This window comes from Salvelinus namaycush, chromosome 36 (genome assembly GCF_016432855.1).
Source record: "Salvelinus namaycush isolate Seneca chromosome 36, SaNama_1.0, whole genome shotgun sequence".
Taxonomy (NCBI): Eukaryota; Metazoa; Chordata; class Actinopteri; order Salmoniformes; family Salmonidae; genus Salvelinus; species Salvelinus namaycush.
In genome coordinates, this window is record NC_052342.1 from 8,456,029 (window position 1) to 8,472,633 (window position 16,605).

Sequence of the window (16,605 nt, forward strand, 5' to 3'; positions counted from 1 at the left end):
CTGCTTGGCCATGGAAACCCATTTCATGAAGCTCCCAACGAACAGTTCTTGTGCTGACGTTGCTTCCAGAGGCCGTTTGGAACTCGGTAGTGAGTGTTGCAACGGAGGACAGACGATTTTTACGCGCTACGCGCTTTGGCACTCACCGGTCCCGTTCTGTGAGCCTGTGTGGCCTACCACTTTGCAGCTGAGCCATTGTTGCTCCTAGACGTTTCCACTTCACAATAACAGCACTTAGAGTTGACCGGGGCAGTTCTGCTGGGCAGATATTTGACAAAATTACTTGTTGGAAAGGTGGCATTCTATGACGGTGCCACGTTGAAAGTCACTGAGCTATTCGCTATGGGCCATTCTACTGACAGTGTTTGTCTATGGAGATTGCATGGCTGTGTGCTCGATTTTATACACCTGTCAGCAACGGGTGTGACTGAAATAGCCGAATACACACTTTTAAGGGGTGTCCACATACTTTTGGCCATGTGGTGTATGTCCAATTGAATGGTGCTGGACAGCAGAACCATGATTTGAGTAAAAAAATATATAATAATAAGAACCAGTACAGTGTCGTTCAATATGTTGAGATTAAATATACAACACCACCCTCTGCTGCCTCTTTTTCGAACAACCATCTTTTCTATCATGCGCTCCATCATGGCGTCATCAACGAGCGACAAAATCCATTGAACGTAAAAGTTCCCGGAAGTAATTTTGGTAAACACACGTTTGCATTTTGTTATGCTGTTGTGGCATGCAAGTTACTATTTTCTAAATTATGCCGAAACTCTTTGCGATAACATTTACAGACAAATCTAATACGGGAGGATTTTGGTCTGCCATTGATGTTTGGATAAAGAAACCACACGTTGTGAACAAACGTCTTTGTGGAGTCAAAGAGACACAGAGTAAGAATGTTGGCTTTGAAGAACTTGGAAACATTCTGCTAACTCATGGAAGTGATACTTCAGAGTCCAAGGATGTTCTTACTTTCTTGAATAGTGGCGTTGAACTCGAACATGACAAGGAGAGACTGTGGTCTTTTTGTGTGAGGACATTCATTCCTAAAGTAAACTGTTATGGCACAACTGTACATAAAGATATTATACTCAAAGGTAAGCGTTAATGACATTCAGCTGATGTTTAAGCTGCTTATCATTGAGTTCTGGCTGACTTTACAACATGTACGCAACACAGGTATTTGAATACAGTCTGATGTGTGAAAGTGTCCTGTGTGTTATTTTTTACTCAACATTTTCAGACTTTAACACTCAAAGAGTAAGCTTCTTACCAGTTGAAGAGAGTGAGGAAGGGACTGCCTCTTTACGGAAGAACAACATCTATCAGATACATCTCCTGGCTGAGAAGAGTGATGAATGGTGAGTGTTTCCATGTTTAACCTCAGTGTCTGCTTCTTCACCCATCCTTCCGTTGATCCAGTAAAGCATGGACGCATTGGATAGTGTCTGCATTGGTTTGCTCTGTAAATCTAATCTCCAGGACACTAGAGTTACATCTCATGCGGCCTGATGACTGGTTCAGTGACGGGGTGGCCTACCCCAAACTGCCCTGGCTTGGTGGGGAGCTCCTGCCCAAACTGGTGCGTTGGGCCACGGAGAGTAAGACCAGTGAGTTCAAGAGCACGCTGTCTCTCCTGCCTGTAGAGAAGTACAGCATCATGTACCAACAGCTGAAAGACAAGTACAAGGAGATGGTCAAGGTATGGTCAATGTATGATTAATATGGTCATGGTATGGTCAATGCATGGCCATTGTATGGTTAATAGTTCATGGTCAAGGTCTTGTCTTTTACGGTATAGATTTGTCACAACAGTTCCTGGACGCATTAATATATTTGTCTTTGCGTAGGTATGGCCTGAAGTGACGGATCCAGAGAAGTTTGTCTTTGAAGATGTTGCCATCGCTACCTATCTTTTGGTAGGTCTCCTCTATACATGGACAGTAACTACAACAATGTATTTGACGGAATGGTAATATGAGTAAAATGCCAACTCTAATGACAATAACACCATTGTCTATTAATGCACAGGTCCTATGGGGCGAGGAGCGAGCAGTGAAGGGTCTGACCGTCAAACAGTCCTTTGTGGATCTTGGTTGTGGAAATGGTCTCCTGGTTCACATTCTAAGCAATGAAGGGGTATGTGTGATAAACACTACACTAGGTTCACCAGAACACAGTTACATAATATAACCTGATATGCCCTGGTACTGAATAGTAACACCAGGATTACGGGCTGAAATACTCCATGTGGAAAACTGACCTCTCTAGCAGATCTCCTTTAATTTACAAATGTCCACTGGATGCTTAATCAATGACAGGGTAGCCGTCGAGTTGTAAGTAGCACTTTATTCCCTATATAGTGCACTACTTTTGAACAGGGCCCATAGTACACCATATATGGAATAGGGTCCCATTTGGGACGCAGACTTAATCTGTGCCAATTCCAGGCCAATGTTCCATTTAATCAGTGATGTGATTTAACGTCCAATCAAAACGCTGGATATCCGTAATTGAAATTACACACGGGGTAGGTGGAAAGTGTGTTACTATACCCACCGTTCATTTGATGAAGTGATTAAGGACTTACCGTCATGCCTACTTGTGTTTCAGCACCCTGGAAAGGGCATTGACGTGAGGAAAAGGAAGATCTGGGATATGTACGGCCCCCAAACACATCTAGAGGTGAGGATGGGCTATGTGGAACTCTGTTTTAGGATAGTGTTTTTTTTTCAGCCTAGTTCAACTACTTGATTTAGGGGTGTATATACTGCACAAGAACAACAGTTCACCTGACACAAGACTGAATCCAAACATTACACTGGACAATACTCTGGATACATTCAGTAACATAATAAGAATATTCCTATACATTTTAGGTGCAAGAAAAAACGATTACAAGGGTTTGAGTGAGAGGTCTAACAGGTGTCTCTAAGTGACCACACACCTCCAAACTGTGCACAGTTCCTAATGAATTTCAATTACCTTTTGTGACTCGAGGAAAGAGCTTTCAACTATAAGGTCGTTTTTTTTGCTCTCCTTGCTTTGCCATTATGGAACTGAGGCAAGCACACATGTCGTTTTTTGTTTGGAACACGTCCCCACCATCACACAATTACTGTTGTTGTTTTACGTAATCCAAAAAACGTTCCATTATAAATCGCAATGTGGGTCAGATGGGCATTATTTGAACGCTTATTCTTTTGCCAACATGGCTAGCTAAGTTATAAAATACAAACGTACAATGTTTGGGTTTCAAAAGGTACTTGAGACAAACATATTGTTATTTTGGTGAGTCATGAGTCCATTCAAGTCCGTGCTCTGCGGCAAATTTTCTTCATAATATGACAAACAGGCTCATTCTGTTCAGGACAACCCAGGGAATAACACATGTCATCCTTGTTTTAATGTCACATGCACAAGTACAGTGAAATGCCTTTCTTGCAAGCTCCAAACCCAACAATGCAGTAATCAATGTCAATGTAGTACAAAAATTATATAAGTTAGAACAAAAACACAGGAGAAATAGAAACAAGAAGAACACAAGAAAGTAAGAAGCTGTATACAGGGTCAGTTCCAATACCATATTTACAATGTGCAGGGATACTGGAGTGATAGAGGTAGATACAGTGCCTTCAGAAAGTACTCAAGCCCCTTGGCTTTTGGAAAGGCACACACCTGTCTATATGAGGTCCCACAGTTGACAGTGCATGTCAGAGCAAAAACCAAGCCATGAGGTCAAAGGAATTGTCCGTAGAGCTCCGAGACAGGATTGTGTCGAGGCACAGATCTGGGGAAGGGTACTAAAAAATATCTACAGCGTTGAAGGTCCCCAAGAACACAATGGCCTCCATCATTCTTAAATGGAAGAAGTTTAGAACCACCAAGACTCATCATAGAGCAGGCCGCCCAGCCAGACTGAACAATCGGGGGAGAAGGGCCTTGGTCAGGGAGGTGACAAAGAACCCAAAGGTCACTCTGACAGAGCTCTAGAGTTCATCTGTGGAGATGGGAGAACCTTCCAGAAGGACAACCATCTCTCATGGTGGTGGCGGCATCATGCTGTAGGGATGTTTTTCAGCGGCAGGGACTGTGATCGAGGCAAAGATGAACAGAGTAAAGTACAGAGAGATCCTTGATGAAAACCTGCTCCAGAGCGCTCAGGACCTCAGACTGGGGCGAAGGTTCACCTTCCAACAGGACAACGACCCTAAGCACACGGCCAAGACAATGCAGGAGTGGCTTCGGGACAAGTCTCTGAATTTCCTTGAGTGGCCCAGCCAGAGCCCGGACTTGAACCCGATCGAACATATCTGGAGAGACCTGCAAATAGCTGTGCAGAGACGCTCCCCATCCAACTTGACAGAGCTTGAGAGGATCTACAGAGATGAACGGGAGAAACTCCCCAAATACAGGTGTGCCAAGCTTGTAGCGTCATACCCAAGAAGACTCTATGCTGTAATCGCTGCCAAAGGTGCTTCAACAAAGTACTGAGTAAAGGGTCTGAATACTTACTGCACTTAATGTACATCCACTGCATTCCAATCAATGACAATCTACCATTTTCAACCCGTTTACAGGGACTCTTAGTGGAAAGGGTTCATAGCAACTCATATCAACTTAATTTTGAGGGCTTTGTGGATATTTTGTGTTCCCATTTTTTGAAAGCAAACAAAACTACCGCAGTATTTGAAATATTTATGAATACCAGATTAATTCACAAGATATGTAGGTATTATATGAACTATTTCGTTCACCTTTTCAAATGAAGTAAAATGACAATCACATATAGTCTAAACCACAATAGATACACATTGATTTGCACATGGGGTTGCGGGGAACCCCACACGTTGTTAGACACGCTCTGCTGTGCTGTACTTTCCCGTTGCCGCACGGCTTCAATGTTTCATCAGAAGACAAGCTGCTGAATGTTCCCTTGCATCTATTATTCACTGTGTGTAGACCAGGCAGGAAGTAGCTAGGCGAGGTAGTTGTTCCCATAGGGACACAATGTACTTTTAGCTAACGGCTCGGGGTTCTTTCTGGTATCCTTATTGTCGGTGATGTGATATGATGGGTGTATAGAACATGGAAGTGGCCTCCAACACCGAAAGGGGTTTTCCTTGTTGTCATTTTTTGTGTTTTCCTTTCAACTAGTTTCCTTAGATGTTCCTTAGTTTTTGCCTGAAATCACTTATTTACTTTTATTGTTGTTTTAAAAAAAAAAGTATAAAACCAGTTATTTCTCTAGTCCATACATGGGAAGAGGCACAAAATGTTGCTTTGAAAAGTATTTTTCTGAATTTGTAACCTCATTCGACTTTGTATTTCAGACCACCCTTCTTCATACCCACTCAGACACTAAATGAGCTGAGATAACAATCACATTAAACATTATCCTCCTTCAATATTAAAAGTTGGTAACAGAGTTGTTATTTCGCGACAGAAAGCGGCTGGGGGTGTCATAAGCCATTTGTAATTCAAAAATGATTAATGAAAAAAAATCTAATTACTGTCGGCGGTGCTTCTCTCTGATCTAAAGAAGCCTGTTGTGCTTTTGGTCGGGGGCCTTTTTTTCTATTCCAGGAAACGGCAATCACTCCCAGTGATGGCTTCTTATTCCCGGGCACAGACTGGCTGATTGGAAACCACTCGGACGAGCTCACACCGTGGATCCCCGTTATAGCGGCCAGGCAAGTCATCAGCAGAAACAATTTGGCTTAGCCGCCTCAAGTGGCAACTGATCTCTTGAATTTGAAATCATGTTTTTTTCATGAGTTGGAAAGGGGGAATGGAGGTGTGTGAAGTGTCGTGTCTGATGCGGCAGCCACCTGGTGGCAATGTTGAGCTTGGCTCTAACTTTGCATTGACTCTCCTGTTCTGGTTTGAATGCTCCAACAACCTCCATAGATTTGAAATTGTCCTCATCTCCTGCCTTAATCTCATATTTTTCTCACCTCACATTGAGTCAGTTGTACTTACATCCGTTGTACTTGTGGTATTTTCTCACCTCTATGCTGCCTGCTATCTGTGGTTAGGGCTCCCTTAAAAAAGAGGTTCCATCATATCGCATTTAAACTCACCTGGATGAATTAAGGATGAATAGACAATTATAAAGTACATTGATAACTGTGACCAAACCACATGGTTTTGATGTGTAATTTCGGTCACTTTCCTCCCACTTTAGGTCATCTTTCTCCTGCCGGTATTTTGTCCTGCCGTGCTGCTTCTTTGACTTCTATGGGAAGTACCAGCGGAGACACTGTAAGAAGTCCCAGTATAAGGAATACATTGACTTCATCTCTGAGGTCAGCACAGCCTGTGGGTTCAACACAGAGGAGGACTGCCTGAGAATCCCCTCCACAAAGCGGGTATGCTAATGCTAACAATGACACTTGTACACGCTAACATGTTAATGCAAACCACTCATGTTGTTTTAATCTAACCCCTTGCTTTACAGGTGTGTCTGGTAGGAAAGTCGAGGAGCTACCAGCTGTCGGATGAGCCGCAGGCAGAGGAGTGTAGAGACAAGTATATACAGGGTCGTCAGACCTGCTCCGGGGTCACAGTTCGAGAGTCAAACGCCGAGGGTGAAGCCGAGCACCACCACGACCACTCAGAGACTGACAGGATCCACGGCACCAACTGGGGAGCTGGATTCCAGCCCCGAGAGAGGATCGAGACAGTGCGGAACTGTGCCGCCCTTCCCCGGGACTTTGTAGATGGTATAGTCCTACGTGTGGCCACCTCTCTGCTGGGGTTGACCAAGGACGAAGGTGGGGATGTCCCCGGCAGCTGGAACACGGGAGGTAAGAGAATGGGCCTTTAATAGCTAAACTGCCAATCAAATCACAAGGTAATCTCTCCCTCAAAATACAATAAAGTCTCACTCAGTCTGCATTTACATGAGCTGTAATTGAGGTCATAACAGGTTTAGGAAAACAGAACATGAAGTACATATCTGATCTTGGATTTATTACTATTATGGAGTGTATTGGATTTGTGTACTGTGTACTACATGGTGTATTGTTGATTCAGTGAAATTCGGGATGATCGGGTGTGTGCAGGAACTCAATGTTGGTGGGCCATCATGCCCTTAACCCACCCCACCTCTTTCTGTATCTCTACCTCTTCCTGTCTATCGCTCCCTCTCAGCACCAATAGGAAAGCCCCTGGTGGCGCAGCACAACCCTGCTTTGAACCCTGTCAGCGTTTCATCCTCCGCCATTCGGCACCACATTCACACACTGCCCCCATCTCTCTTTTATCAACCTTTTCCGGACTTTCCCCTCATCCTTCACACACACACACACACACACACACACACACACACACACACACACACACACACACACACACACACACACACACACACACACACACACACACACACACACACACACACACACTCCCCTGCACTCCCCCCTCCCCCTGTACGATGGATGAGATAAGAAGATGAAGTCTAGTCAGAGAGAAAAAGGGAGGGAATGAAAAAGGGAGGGAGAGAAAAAGAGGGGAAGAGACAGAGCCTGTAATCCAGGATGGAGATGACTGAATGAATAATGCACTCTGGCCCATCTTTTATGCATGAGTCTGTATTTGTGTTGAGGTATTTCTACCAGTTACTTTATGGCGCTGCTCTGAAAAGAGGGAGGGTTAGCGGGGGTTAAGCCGGGGAAGCTTGCATGGACAGTGGCTAGCTCCCGAGTTTCAATGTGCCATTTTAGATGGCAAAGCAAAGTGCTACTATTAAAGTGGAACTGACAGCGTTTTAACTACTTTGCAAATATTAAACAAACAGACAATCATAATATCAGTAACAAATATCATATTCCCAGTTTATGCTTCAAAACCATTTGACTCAAAATTCCATGACAGACAATAAGACATTGTTGACATAATCGATGTATGCAGTTCAATGCGTGATTAATATAATTCACCAATACATTTCTTGGTAGTCCAAAATATATTGGTATCAGGTTGTAAATCACAGCTGGCCTGGTACGTTGTTTGCTGCCTCCACCCATTTGGGATGCGCTGTTTCAGTTTCCATGACTCAATATTTTGAACAAAAATGGAAGACTGGGCTGGAAATGTCAAAACAATCCAACTAGAAAGGGCAATGATCACAAGTCAGTCGTAACGTGGCTAATAGGTTAGCGCACATGCGTCAAACATAAGGCCTGCGGGCCGAATAGGACACAGAAGCGAATATAAATGAGTCAACAGTTGAGTCATCTACTAATTATAGCCTGATGTGCTCGCATCGGTGAATTCAACTTCAACATATTATGCACATATGCAAGCAAAGGCTGGACAAATGTTATTTATCTCTTTTGGCCGAGGGGGTGTGGTATATGGCCAACATAACACGTCTAAGGGCTGTTCTTATACACGTCTAAGGGCTGTTCTTATGCACAGCTCAACGGGGAGTGCCTGGATACAACCCTTAGTTGTGGTATATTGGCCATATATCACAAACCCCCGAGGTGCCTTACTGCTATTATAAACTGCTTACCAACGTAATTAGCGCAGTGAAAATAAGTATTTTGTCATACCCATGGTATACGGTCTGATATACCACGGCTTTCAGCCAATCAGCATTCAGGGCTCGAACCACCCAGTTTATAACAGACCATATACCACATGTATGACAAAACATTTATTTTTACTGCTCTAATTATTTTGCTAACCAGTTTATAATAGCAATAAGGCACCTTGGGTGTTTGTGGTATATTGCCAATATACCACAGCTGAGGGCTGTAGCCAGGCACTCCGCGTTGCGCCATGAATAAGAACAGCCCTTAGACGTGTTATATTGGCCGTATATCACACCCACTCGAACCTTATTGCTTAAATATATCATCCTATGTACACAAGTGGACATTATAAAGGCCCATGTTTTTTCAAATAAAATAATCGGCTGCTGATTTTGTATTTTTTTACAATATGGCCCGTGAGCTGATTGAGTTTGACACCCCTGTGCTATCGTTTCTTTTTATGTAGCTAGCTATTTATTTAGCAGCTAAAAACACGGAGCCTAATGTTAGCTAGCTAGCTGCTGGGAGGAGTGGCTGAGTGACCAACTTTTCCCCCTCATAATGTTTTTAGGTGGCTACAGCTAAAGATTCAGGTGTCATTTGGATAGCTAGTAAGACATGTGAATTGCTTTGTTAGCTAACTACGCTGAACTTGAACGACGTATCTACAGTTGGTATATACCTTCGTTGTCAATCAAATGTATTTAGCATCGATCAAATTGTGCGGGCTGGCAGGCAAGTTCCTATTCAGTTGTCAAAATGTGGGTTGGGGCAAGCTGCAGAAGGACGAGCAGGTTACTATTCCCTATCGTTTATCAGTTCAATTTTGACGGCCACCAACTAACTGAAAAAGTTAGAGGGTTTATCTAATGTTCCCTCGTTAGATTTGTAGCTCATCTCGCACTGGCTAGCATTAGTTGTTGGTCTTGTTAATGTGCATAAGCAACTGAGGGAGAGAGAACCATGAAAAGGGTAGGCTGTTTGATCAATAGGATTGTGAAGTTCCCAAATGTAAGAGGACTCGCTTGGTATTTAAATATTTGTAGAAATCCATTCAGGTGTATTTTATGGCCTTTGGCGAATGTGTTTAAATGATCTAAAGTCACGCTGTTGCTACTGCCTGTAAACACACAGTTCAGTTCAAAGTGAATGATGGCAGGCCAGTGTGTAGCTCTGATTGACTATGGTGCACCAGGCTGCGTAGACTCCGGTCTGGACAAGTAAGATGTTTTTTTAAGGTTATATTTACTACAGTGCCTATTAATTGGACAAACGCACGGCCGCTTTCCCACTCTATATTGCTATAGAATTTTCACAAATGCCCTAATATTCTATGAATTTATTAAAACGTGAAAATGACCATATCTAACTGCTCGCTTGTCAGAACATTTTTTTTTTTAAAGGTTTAATTCCTCCAGTGGGTGTATTTGAAAAGATTTTGCAAAGATTTCATGTTGCTAAAACGCTGTGAGTTCCACTTTAAGTATTCACTATTGTAGCATACAGGATTAAATGCAGCATTTCTCTTTCCACTTATACAATATCACTAAATAAATACTTGCTAACCTGCAATCAATGTTATGTTAGCTGAGCATCTAGCTAGGAGCCATTTAATACACTCAGTAATACGATGTCACCTTGCTGACTGTACCTTTTAAGCCCACAGCATTACACAAACACACTATCTATGGACAATCCATTAATAACGGTTTGGGAGGCCAGTCCATGTCCAAACTGAATCCACATTGTCAATAGCCCCACTTATCCCATTAATCTCTATTAGCATTGTAGGCTCTAGTCTCTTAAGGGCAGCTGTAAACGTAGTATTAATCTTATATTAAGGCCCTGGGCCCCCTGGCGTCTCTGCTCTGACTGCTCTTTGCTGCCCTCTGTTCACACATACGTTGGAATACTATTCCTAGCTGCAAACAAAACCCGAGTGTCTTGAATTGTTACGTAATGTGGTACAGTACTAAAACAATGATCTCTATGTAATCTAAGTAGTTTATGTATAATGTCTTTGTATACAAAACCAACAGAACTGTTTTGAAGTTGATAATCAAGAGTGGAGGGGTCTTGATTGATTGGCAAGTATTGCGCTGTAATTTGTTAGTAAGGCTTTGCCACAGCAGAAAAATTACAATGGGTGCCACGACAACTCGTTCTGATATAATATGATGTAACAAAAATAAAATAACAAGGAGCATGAGGGAAGGGAACCAAAGGTAGAAGTGTACTCCCGTATGCCAAAGAGAGAAGATTGTCATTTATATCAACCAAAGGTCAACACAGATTGAATTATCCATGGAGAAGGGGAAAGCAAAGACAGAAATACCTTAATTTCCATGAAATGGAACTTAAAGATTGGCTAGCTGCTCTGCTGCAAGCTAAAATGTGAATTTATATCTCGGATTACAAATATTGTGGAAACACCTAGACTTTTTGGCCATGTATATGCATTATCTAAGACCCATGGGGAATGGGTTCATTTTAATATCTCCCTCAGTGGGGAAATGGTGGTGGTGGGAAATAACAGACAACACTGTCTCAGGATTTATTTTAAAATGGCCGCTGGGAACTGTGCTGGCAAAAATGTCCTCTGTTATTATGATTTTAATTGACTTCACAGCTCTGACGGTCTGACACCTTAGACGAACTGTCTGAGAGAATAAGTTATTTTCTGAGGTTCTAATTTATCACAACTCCCTTGTCTCTGTCTGCTTTCCAAATGGGACCCTATTCCTTTTGTAGTGCACTGCTTTTTAGCAGTGCACTATTAACAGAATAGGGTGCCATTTGGAACTCAGCCTCGGTTTCATCCCAAAAGTCACTCCTACCCACCCAAGTCCTTTTCCTACAACGCCAATGTCATGTTCATCACAACACTATCACCTCCTATGGCTTTCTCATCCCTTTTGTCCTAGTCCTCCATTATTGAACCCTTAACCACCCTCCTCTTCTCCTTTTTCATTCCAAATTGCACTCTTGGCTCTCTCCTCTCCAGGAAGGCTGTCCGTGAGAGAGGTGGCTGAGTTGTTGGAGCAGGAGACTCTGCAGGTCCTGAAGAAAGAATGTGGCGGTCTGCAGACCCTGCTCAAGAACAACCACCAGGTCTTCAGAGGTACGTGCAGTACAAACTCCGCATCCACACACTCCTCTCAAAGAAGATTGAGCCCCAAATGTGTCTAACCAGAGCGATGGCACCTATTCCCTATATAGTGCTCTACTTTTGGACCAGGGCCCAAAGGGTAAGGGTAGGGATGTTTGGGATGCTGCCATAGATGTATATACAGTAGATACTATGTGGAGATCTGCTGTGTCTATTTCGGCACCAAACATCACATGAAAATAGCGTTCTTATTTGCATGCTCACTATAAGGTTGATTATTTTGGAACTTTTGGTGCTAACATGATGGCTATTAAGTTTGCTGAACTGTATATCATTGGCTCTGGGTCTGCATACATTAATCATACTGAAGCAATCCAGGGCTTATTGGAATGCCACATACAGATATGAAATGCTTGGAAAAGTCGATGGAATCATTCCCATTCTCAGCTTGAAGGAATTTGCACTCAGCATGAAGGAATTTGCATTTTGCAATCTCTCTTAAGGCTTGCTTCTTTAACCTGATTACAGGCCTGGAAAATACCTAGTCAGTGCAAGAAAAACGTTTTTTACTAAATTCCCCCCTCTCCACTCTTCTCTCCCTCAGTGGAAGGTGGTATGGTCCATATCCGGGACTGGCGGGTACAGGCCCAGAGGCCTAGAGGGCTGCAGGGTACCAGGGATGTTTCTAAGCGGAAGCACCTAATCTCTGGTGCCCTGAAGACCCGGGCCTGCTGGTTCCACGTCCACCACCCTCACGGATGCCCACTGCAGGCCGAGGAGTGTGCCTTCGCCCATGGCCCAGACGATCTCCGACCTTCCACCAGACCACTCAAGAAAATGAAGTACTCCAACTGAACGCTCAATTCAGTTTGGACCATTATTGCAATGTTTTATTTCAATTGTACTAGTTTTTTTTGTATTTTTATTTTTAGATGTGGAGTTGATGCTGTGATATGATGCTACAAGAATAGCTGTGACTATCAGTCATACATACATACATACATACATACATACATACATACATACATACATACATACATACATACATACATACAGTGCGGTCCAAAATTATTGACACCCTTAATAAGGATAATTAAAATACCCAGCTATATTGTAAGTGAAAAAAATGAGGAAAGAGATTTTGTTTAACAGTAATACTTTATTTTCTCAAAAGGTAGGGGTTGAAATGATTGACATCTCTAAAGATTCTTATAAATAAAGTAGGCAAAAGTTTAGTATTTGGTCCCATAATCCTAGCACGCAATGACTACATCAAGCTTGTGACTCTACAAACGTGTTGGAATGCGTTTACAGTTAGTTTTGGTTGTGTTTCAGATTATTTTGTGGCCAATAGAAATGAATGTTAAATAATGTATTGTGTCATTTTGGAGTCACTTTTATTGTAAATAAGAATCAAATATGGGACCAAAAACTAAACATTTGACTACTTTATTGATAAGAATCTTTTGGGGGTTTCAATTTTGACCCCTACCTTTTTTCTCTGAGCAATTGTATTAGTATAAAATAATATAATTTCCCATTTTTTTAGGATAAAATACAGCTCAGTATTTTAATTATTTATTTTCCACAGTCATTATTGCTCATCTTTATCAGCAGGTGTCAATAATTTCAGACCCCACTGTAGATACATACTTGCGCTTGTAATTAATTCCACATATCGGAATTTTGAGACCTAAATCTGGTTAGATAAGTACATTTTAGTTTTTAGTAGTGGAGCTACTCTGCTATTTGCTTTGCAGATCTCAAATATAACATCTCAAATATAAAAAATACTGTCATATTGTTCTTACTACCACACCTTCATTACTCAACTACATACACAGAGGTGCTTTAAGGTCCAAAACGGAAGGACATATTGGCTTAAAACTGTAAATGTCAGGGCCATGAATTATTTGTTGCATAGTGTTCATGGGGTGTCCCGTGTGTTGCCCTCTGTGTCCCTGTTTTCCCTCCTGTGTTCCTTTATCACCTGGGATCGTGACCCCGTGGCTCAAAGGTCACATAGAGGCAGTAGAGGGCCGCCGAGAGACCACCATAGGGTCAGGAGCTGGGTCTACTGCAGAGGGGTCTCGGGGGGGGCTGTCAGTGCACTCTCTCCATAGACATCTACCTGTATGTCTGTTATGTCCTAAAACATACAACACATTAGTTTATTTGTATGTCAGCCAGAGGGCCAGTCTCTTTTTTAACTTTAGCTATCCTTGGTTTGGCTACCTCCTCGTACCTATGGCTGCATCACAATGAAGCACAATTCCTCAGGTATTATTTGCTTAAAAAACAGTTTGCCATGACAAGTTGTTTTTGGGTGTGAGAGATTATGCATCAGCGCTGCAAGCTGACAACGAGCGTGAAGAGGCTTTGCATCTACTTGACTTTCCAACACCGTCCTATGGGAGGACACGTTAGTATATCTGTGAACCCACCCTGTGTTATTTTCCCTGCCATAGTATCGATAGCATACAGAACTGAGCTTTGTCCTATTTACTCTTCCTGGTCTGAAGGTGATGAATCCATAACATTCTGAGGTTTGTTCTATGTTAGCAGGCTGACTGTTCCCCGAACCGCCTGAGGCCTCTGGCTGTGTCTGAATAGTAATGAAGATATACGATTCAGTTTAAGAATAGGATGGGTTGTCCCTAATGGGCCTGATCTAAGGTCAGTTTTTCTGGAGCCGCGTGGACCGACGCGAACAATACTGAAGGCCAATGGCTGTGTATTTTGATAAAGATGCACTCTAGCTAAGCATAGGAAGATGGAGAAACTCTATCGACAGTTAAAGCTTTGACTCTGACATTCTCCCTGTAGGTGAAGGAGCTCTCATGAGAATTAACTTCCTGGAAAGCCAGAGGGAGGGAGTTATGCTGAATTACGCTTCGTGGCCTAAATCCAATAGACATGACGGACATTGTATTGGACCTGGGGGTGGATGTGTGAAAGCTTATAGCACTCAAGACCGATGACTGTTTACAGTTCTACACCGACGAGTGTGCTTTAATGACCTGAGCAAGCTACTAAGCCATAGTGTCTCTTTCTCCATCCATCCCTCCCTTCCTCATTTCCTCCCTGCACCTGGGAGAAATCAATCCTTTAAGAGCCCTGCCTGCGTTTCCACGTCTACTAAGATCCAAACAGCCAATCGACCCGCTGCCCCACATTTCACCTGGCAATGAGCGTGAAATTATCCAGGAAGTGACACACGCATGGGGCAGCAAGTAGCCTAGTGTTTAGAGCGTTGGACTAGTAACCGAAAGGTTGCAAGCTCGAATCCCCGAGCTGACAAGGTCAAAGTCTGTCGTTCTTCCCCTGAACAAGGCAGTTAACCCACTATTCCTAGGCCATCATTGAAAATAAGAATTTGTTCTTAACTGACTTGCCTAGTTAAATAAAGGTCAAATAAAAAAATACACCCCCTTCTTGCTCTCTCTGTGACCCATTGACCCCCATCGCCAACCACAACAACAGCAAAGAATTAACGCTCTGTATTCGGCCAGAGCCCACGTGTGTGTGTGTGTGACGTCTTGCCACGCAGCTTTGAGGAAGTCCAGAGACTCTCTCCATCTGAGAAGAGAGAATTAGAGAGAATGATAGCATTAGAAAAAGAGGTAGAGAGAAAGAGAAAAAACAATGAGTACCGAGGTCTAAATGTAGGTCAGGGAAAAGTGGTTATTTTCTCTGGCAGAAAGAGAGCAAACAACTTTCACCTTGTTTCTCTTATGTGATATTCGTCAGGATTTTTTCCGGCAGGGGTGGCAAAGGTAGTGTGGGGGGGATGTGGTAGTGGGCGTGGCCAACGGCGCATTCTCCGGCCAAACATTTTAGAGACCATCCTCTTGGCTGCAGACAAAATGTTGCTGTTTTAAAGCTAATTTCCTGCAATTCTACACACGTTGCCAAGGGGTGGAGAGAAAATTTAATAGTTTTAAAGCTAGTTACCTGCAAGTTTACACATTTTGTCATGGGCTGAGAGAAAATGTGCCGTTTTAAAGCACATTTCCTGCAATTCTACACATTTTGCAATGGCTTTTGCCGTGTTCTTATGCTACTGTATTTGAGTCACTCAAACATTCTAAAAAAATCAATAGGGGCCTCATGGCATGACATTTTTTACATTTTAGATGTTCCCTGACTTTCTAGTTTTTATTTGGGTGATTGTTAGTTTTACCATCCTGAAAACACTGTTCATTGTGTTGCCATGGGGCTGAATGCAACATTTCCAGCCCTGTTGTGGACACACAAAAATGTCTCTTGTTCAGAGGCATAAACTGTCAAACCGCGTCAACATCTGTTGTAGGGTTTGATTACTTTTATTTGGTGGGTAGCAAGCAAGAAACAAAGTTCAACTTTGGGTTCAGTTTACGAAGTTCTCTCAAAAGGGAAGAAAAGGGTCTTGTCTGCAGTGTCTTTTAAAAGGGTTCATAGTAAATCATGTGGTATTTAAGACACAACTTTTCCTCAATGCAGCGACAAGTTCAAAGTTCACCCAACTCCATACACTGATTCACTGTTCATCCCCACATAATTGTCTTCTCGTAGACATACACATTTGTACAGTATCTGTTCCCTGTATATAATTTGTGCGTGCGTGCGGGCGTGCTGTGTGTGGAGGAGGAAGTCTTAAGTCTCTCCAGCTGGAGAAGGTCTGAGCTCACTCCCTGGCTGGGCCGGACAGGCGGGTGGAACGCACAGCGAACCCATGTGGTCAGACTGAGGTCATTGGCACCGAGCGGGTTCACTGAGCGGTAAACATCACACACCAGAAAGACCCCAAGATTTACGGCTGTGTTGTTGTGGGGAATTTTTTTATGACTGGGGTTTGGCTCGTGAGTCGCAGATTTCATTGTGTGTGTGTGTTGTCACTCATACAGATAAACCTTCCTCAAAAAGTTCTAGAAAAGACAAATCCAATCGTTAAAAGATCAATGA

At 42.8% G+C, this 16,605-nt stretch overlaps 1 protein-coding gene across 1 annotated transcript; it reads left to right on the top strand.

Annotated features, from left to right (window-relative positions):
- The first annotated feature begins 687 nt into the window (after window positions 1-687).
- trmt44 (tRNA methyltransferase 44 homolog) lies at window positions 688-14,978 on the top strand. Its single transcript, XM_038975946.1, has 11 exons — window positions 688-1,109; window positions 1,256-1,373; window positions 1,495-1,714; window positions 1,863-1,931; window positions 2,044-2,151; window positions 2,626-2,697; window positions 5,599-5,705; window positions 6,200-6,383; window positions 6,473-6,821; window positions 11,557-11,673; window positions 12,266-14,978. The coding sequence occupies exons 1-11, from the start codon at window positions 773-775 to the stop codon at window positions 12,514-12,516; spliced, it is 1,932 nt and encodes a 643-aa protein (XP_038831874.1). The 5' UTR covers window positions 688-772; the 3' UTR covers window positions 12,517-14,978.
- The last annotated feature ends 1,627 nt before the right edge of the window (window positions 14,979-16,605 follow it).

Bases quoted from the DNA above. Each gene is read 5' to 3' on its own strand.
- trmt44 (XM_038975946.1), top strand. From the start codon at position 773: ATGCCGAAACTCTTTGCGATAACATTTACAGACAAATCTAATACGGGA. The intron at 5,706-6,199 runs GCAAGTCATCAG...CTCCCACTTTAG, and splicing joins ATCCCCGTTATAGCGGCCAG to GTCATCTTTCTCCTGCCGGT. The intron at 11,674-12,265 runs GTACGTGCAGTA...TCTCTCCCTCAG, and splicing joins CAACCACCAGGTCTTCAGAG to TGGAAGGTGGTATGGTCCAT.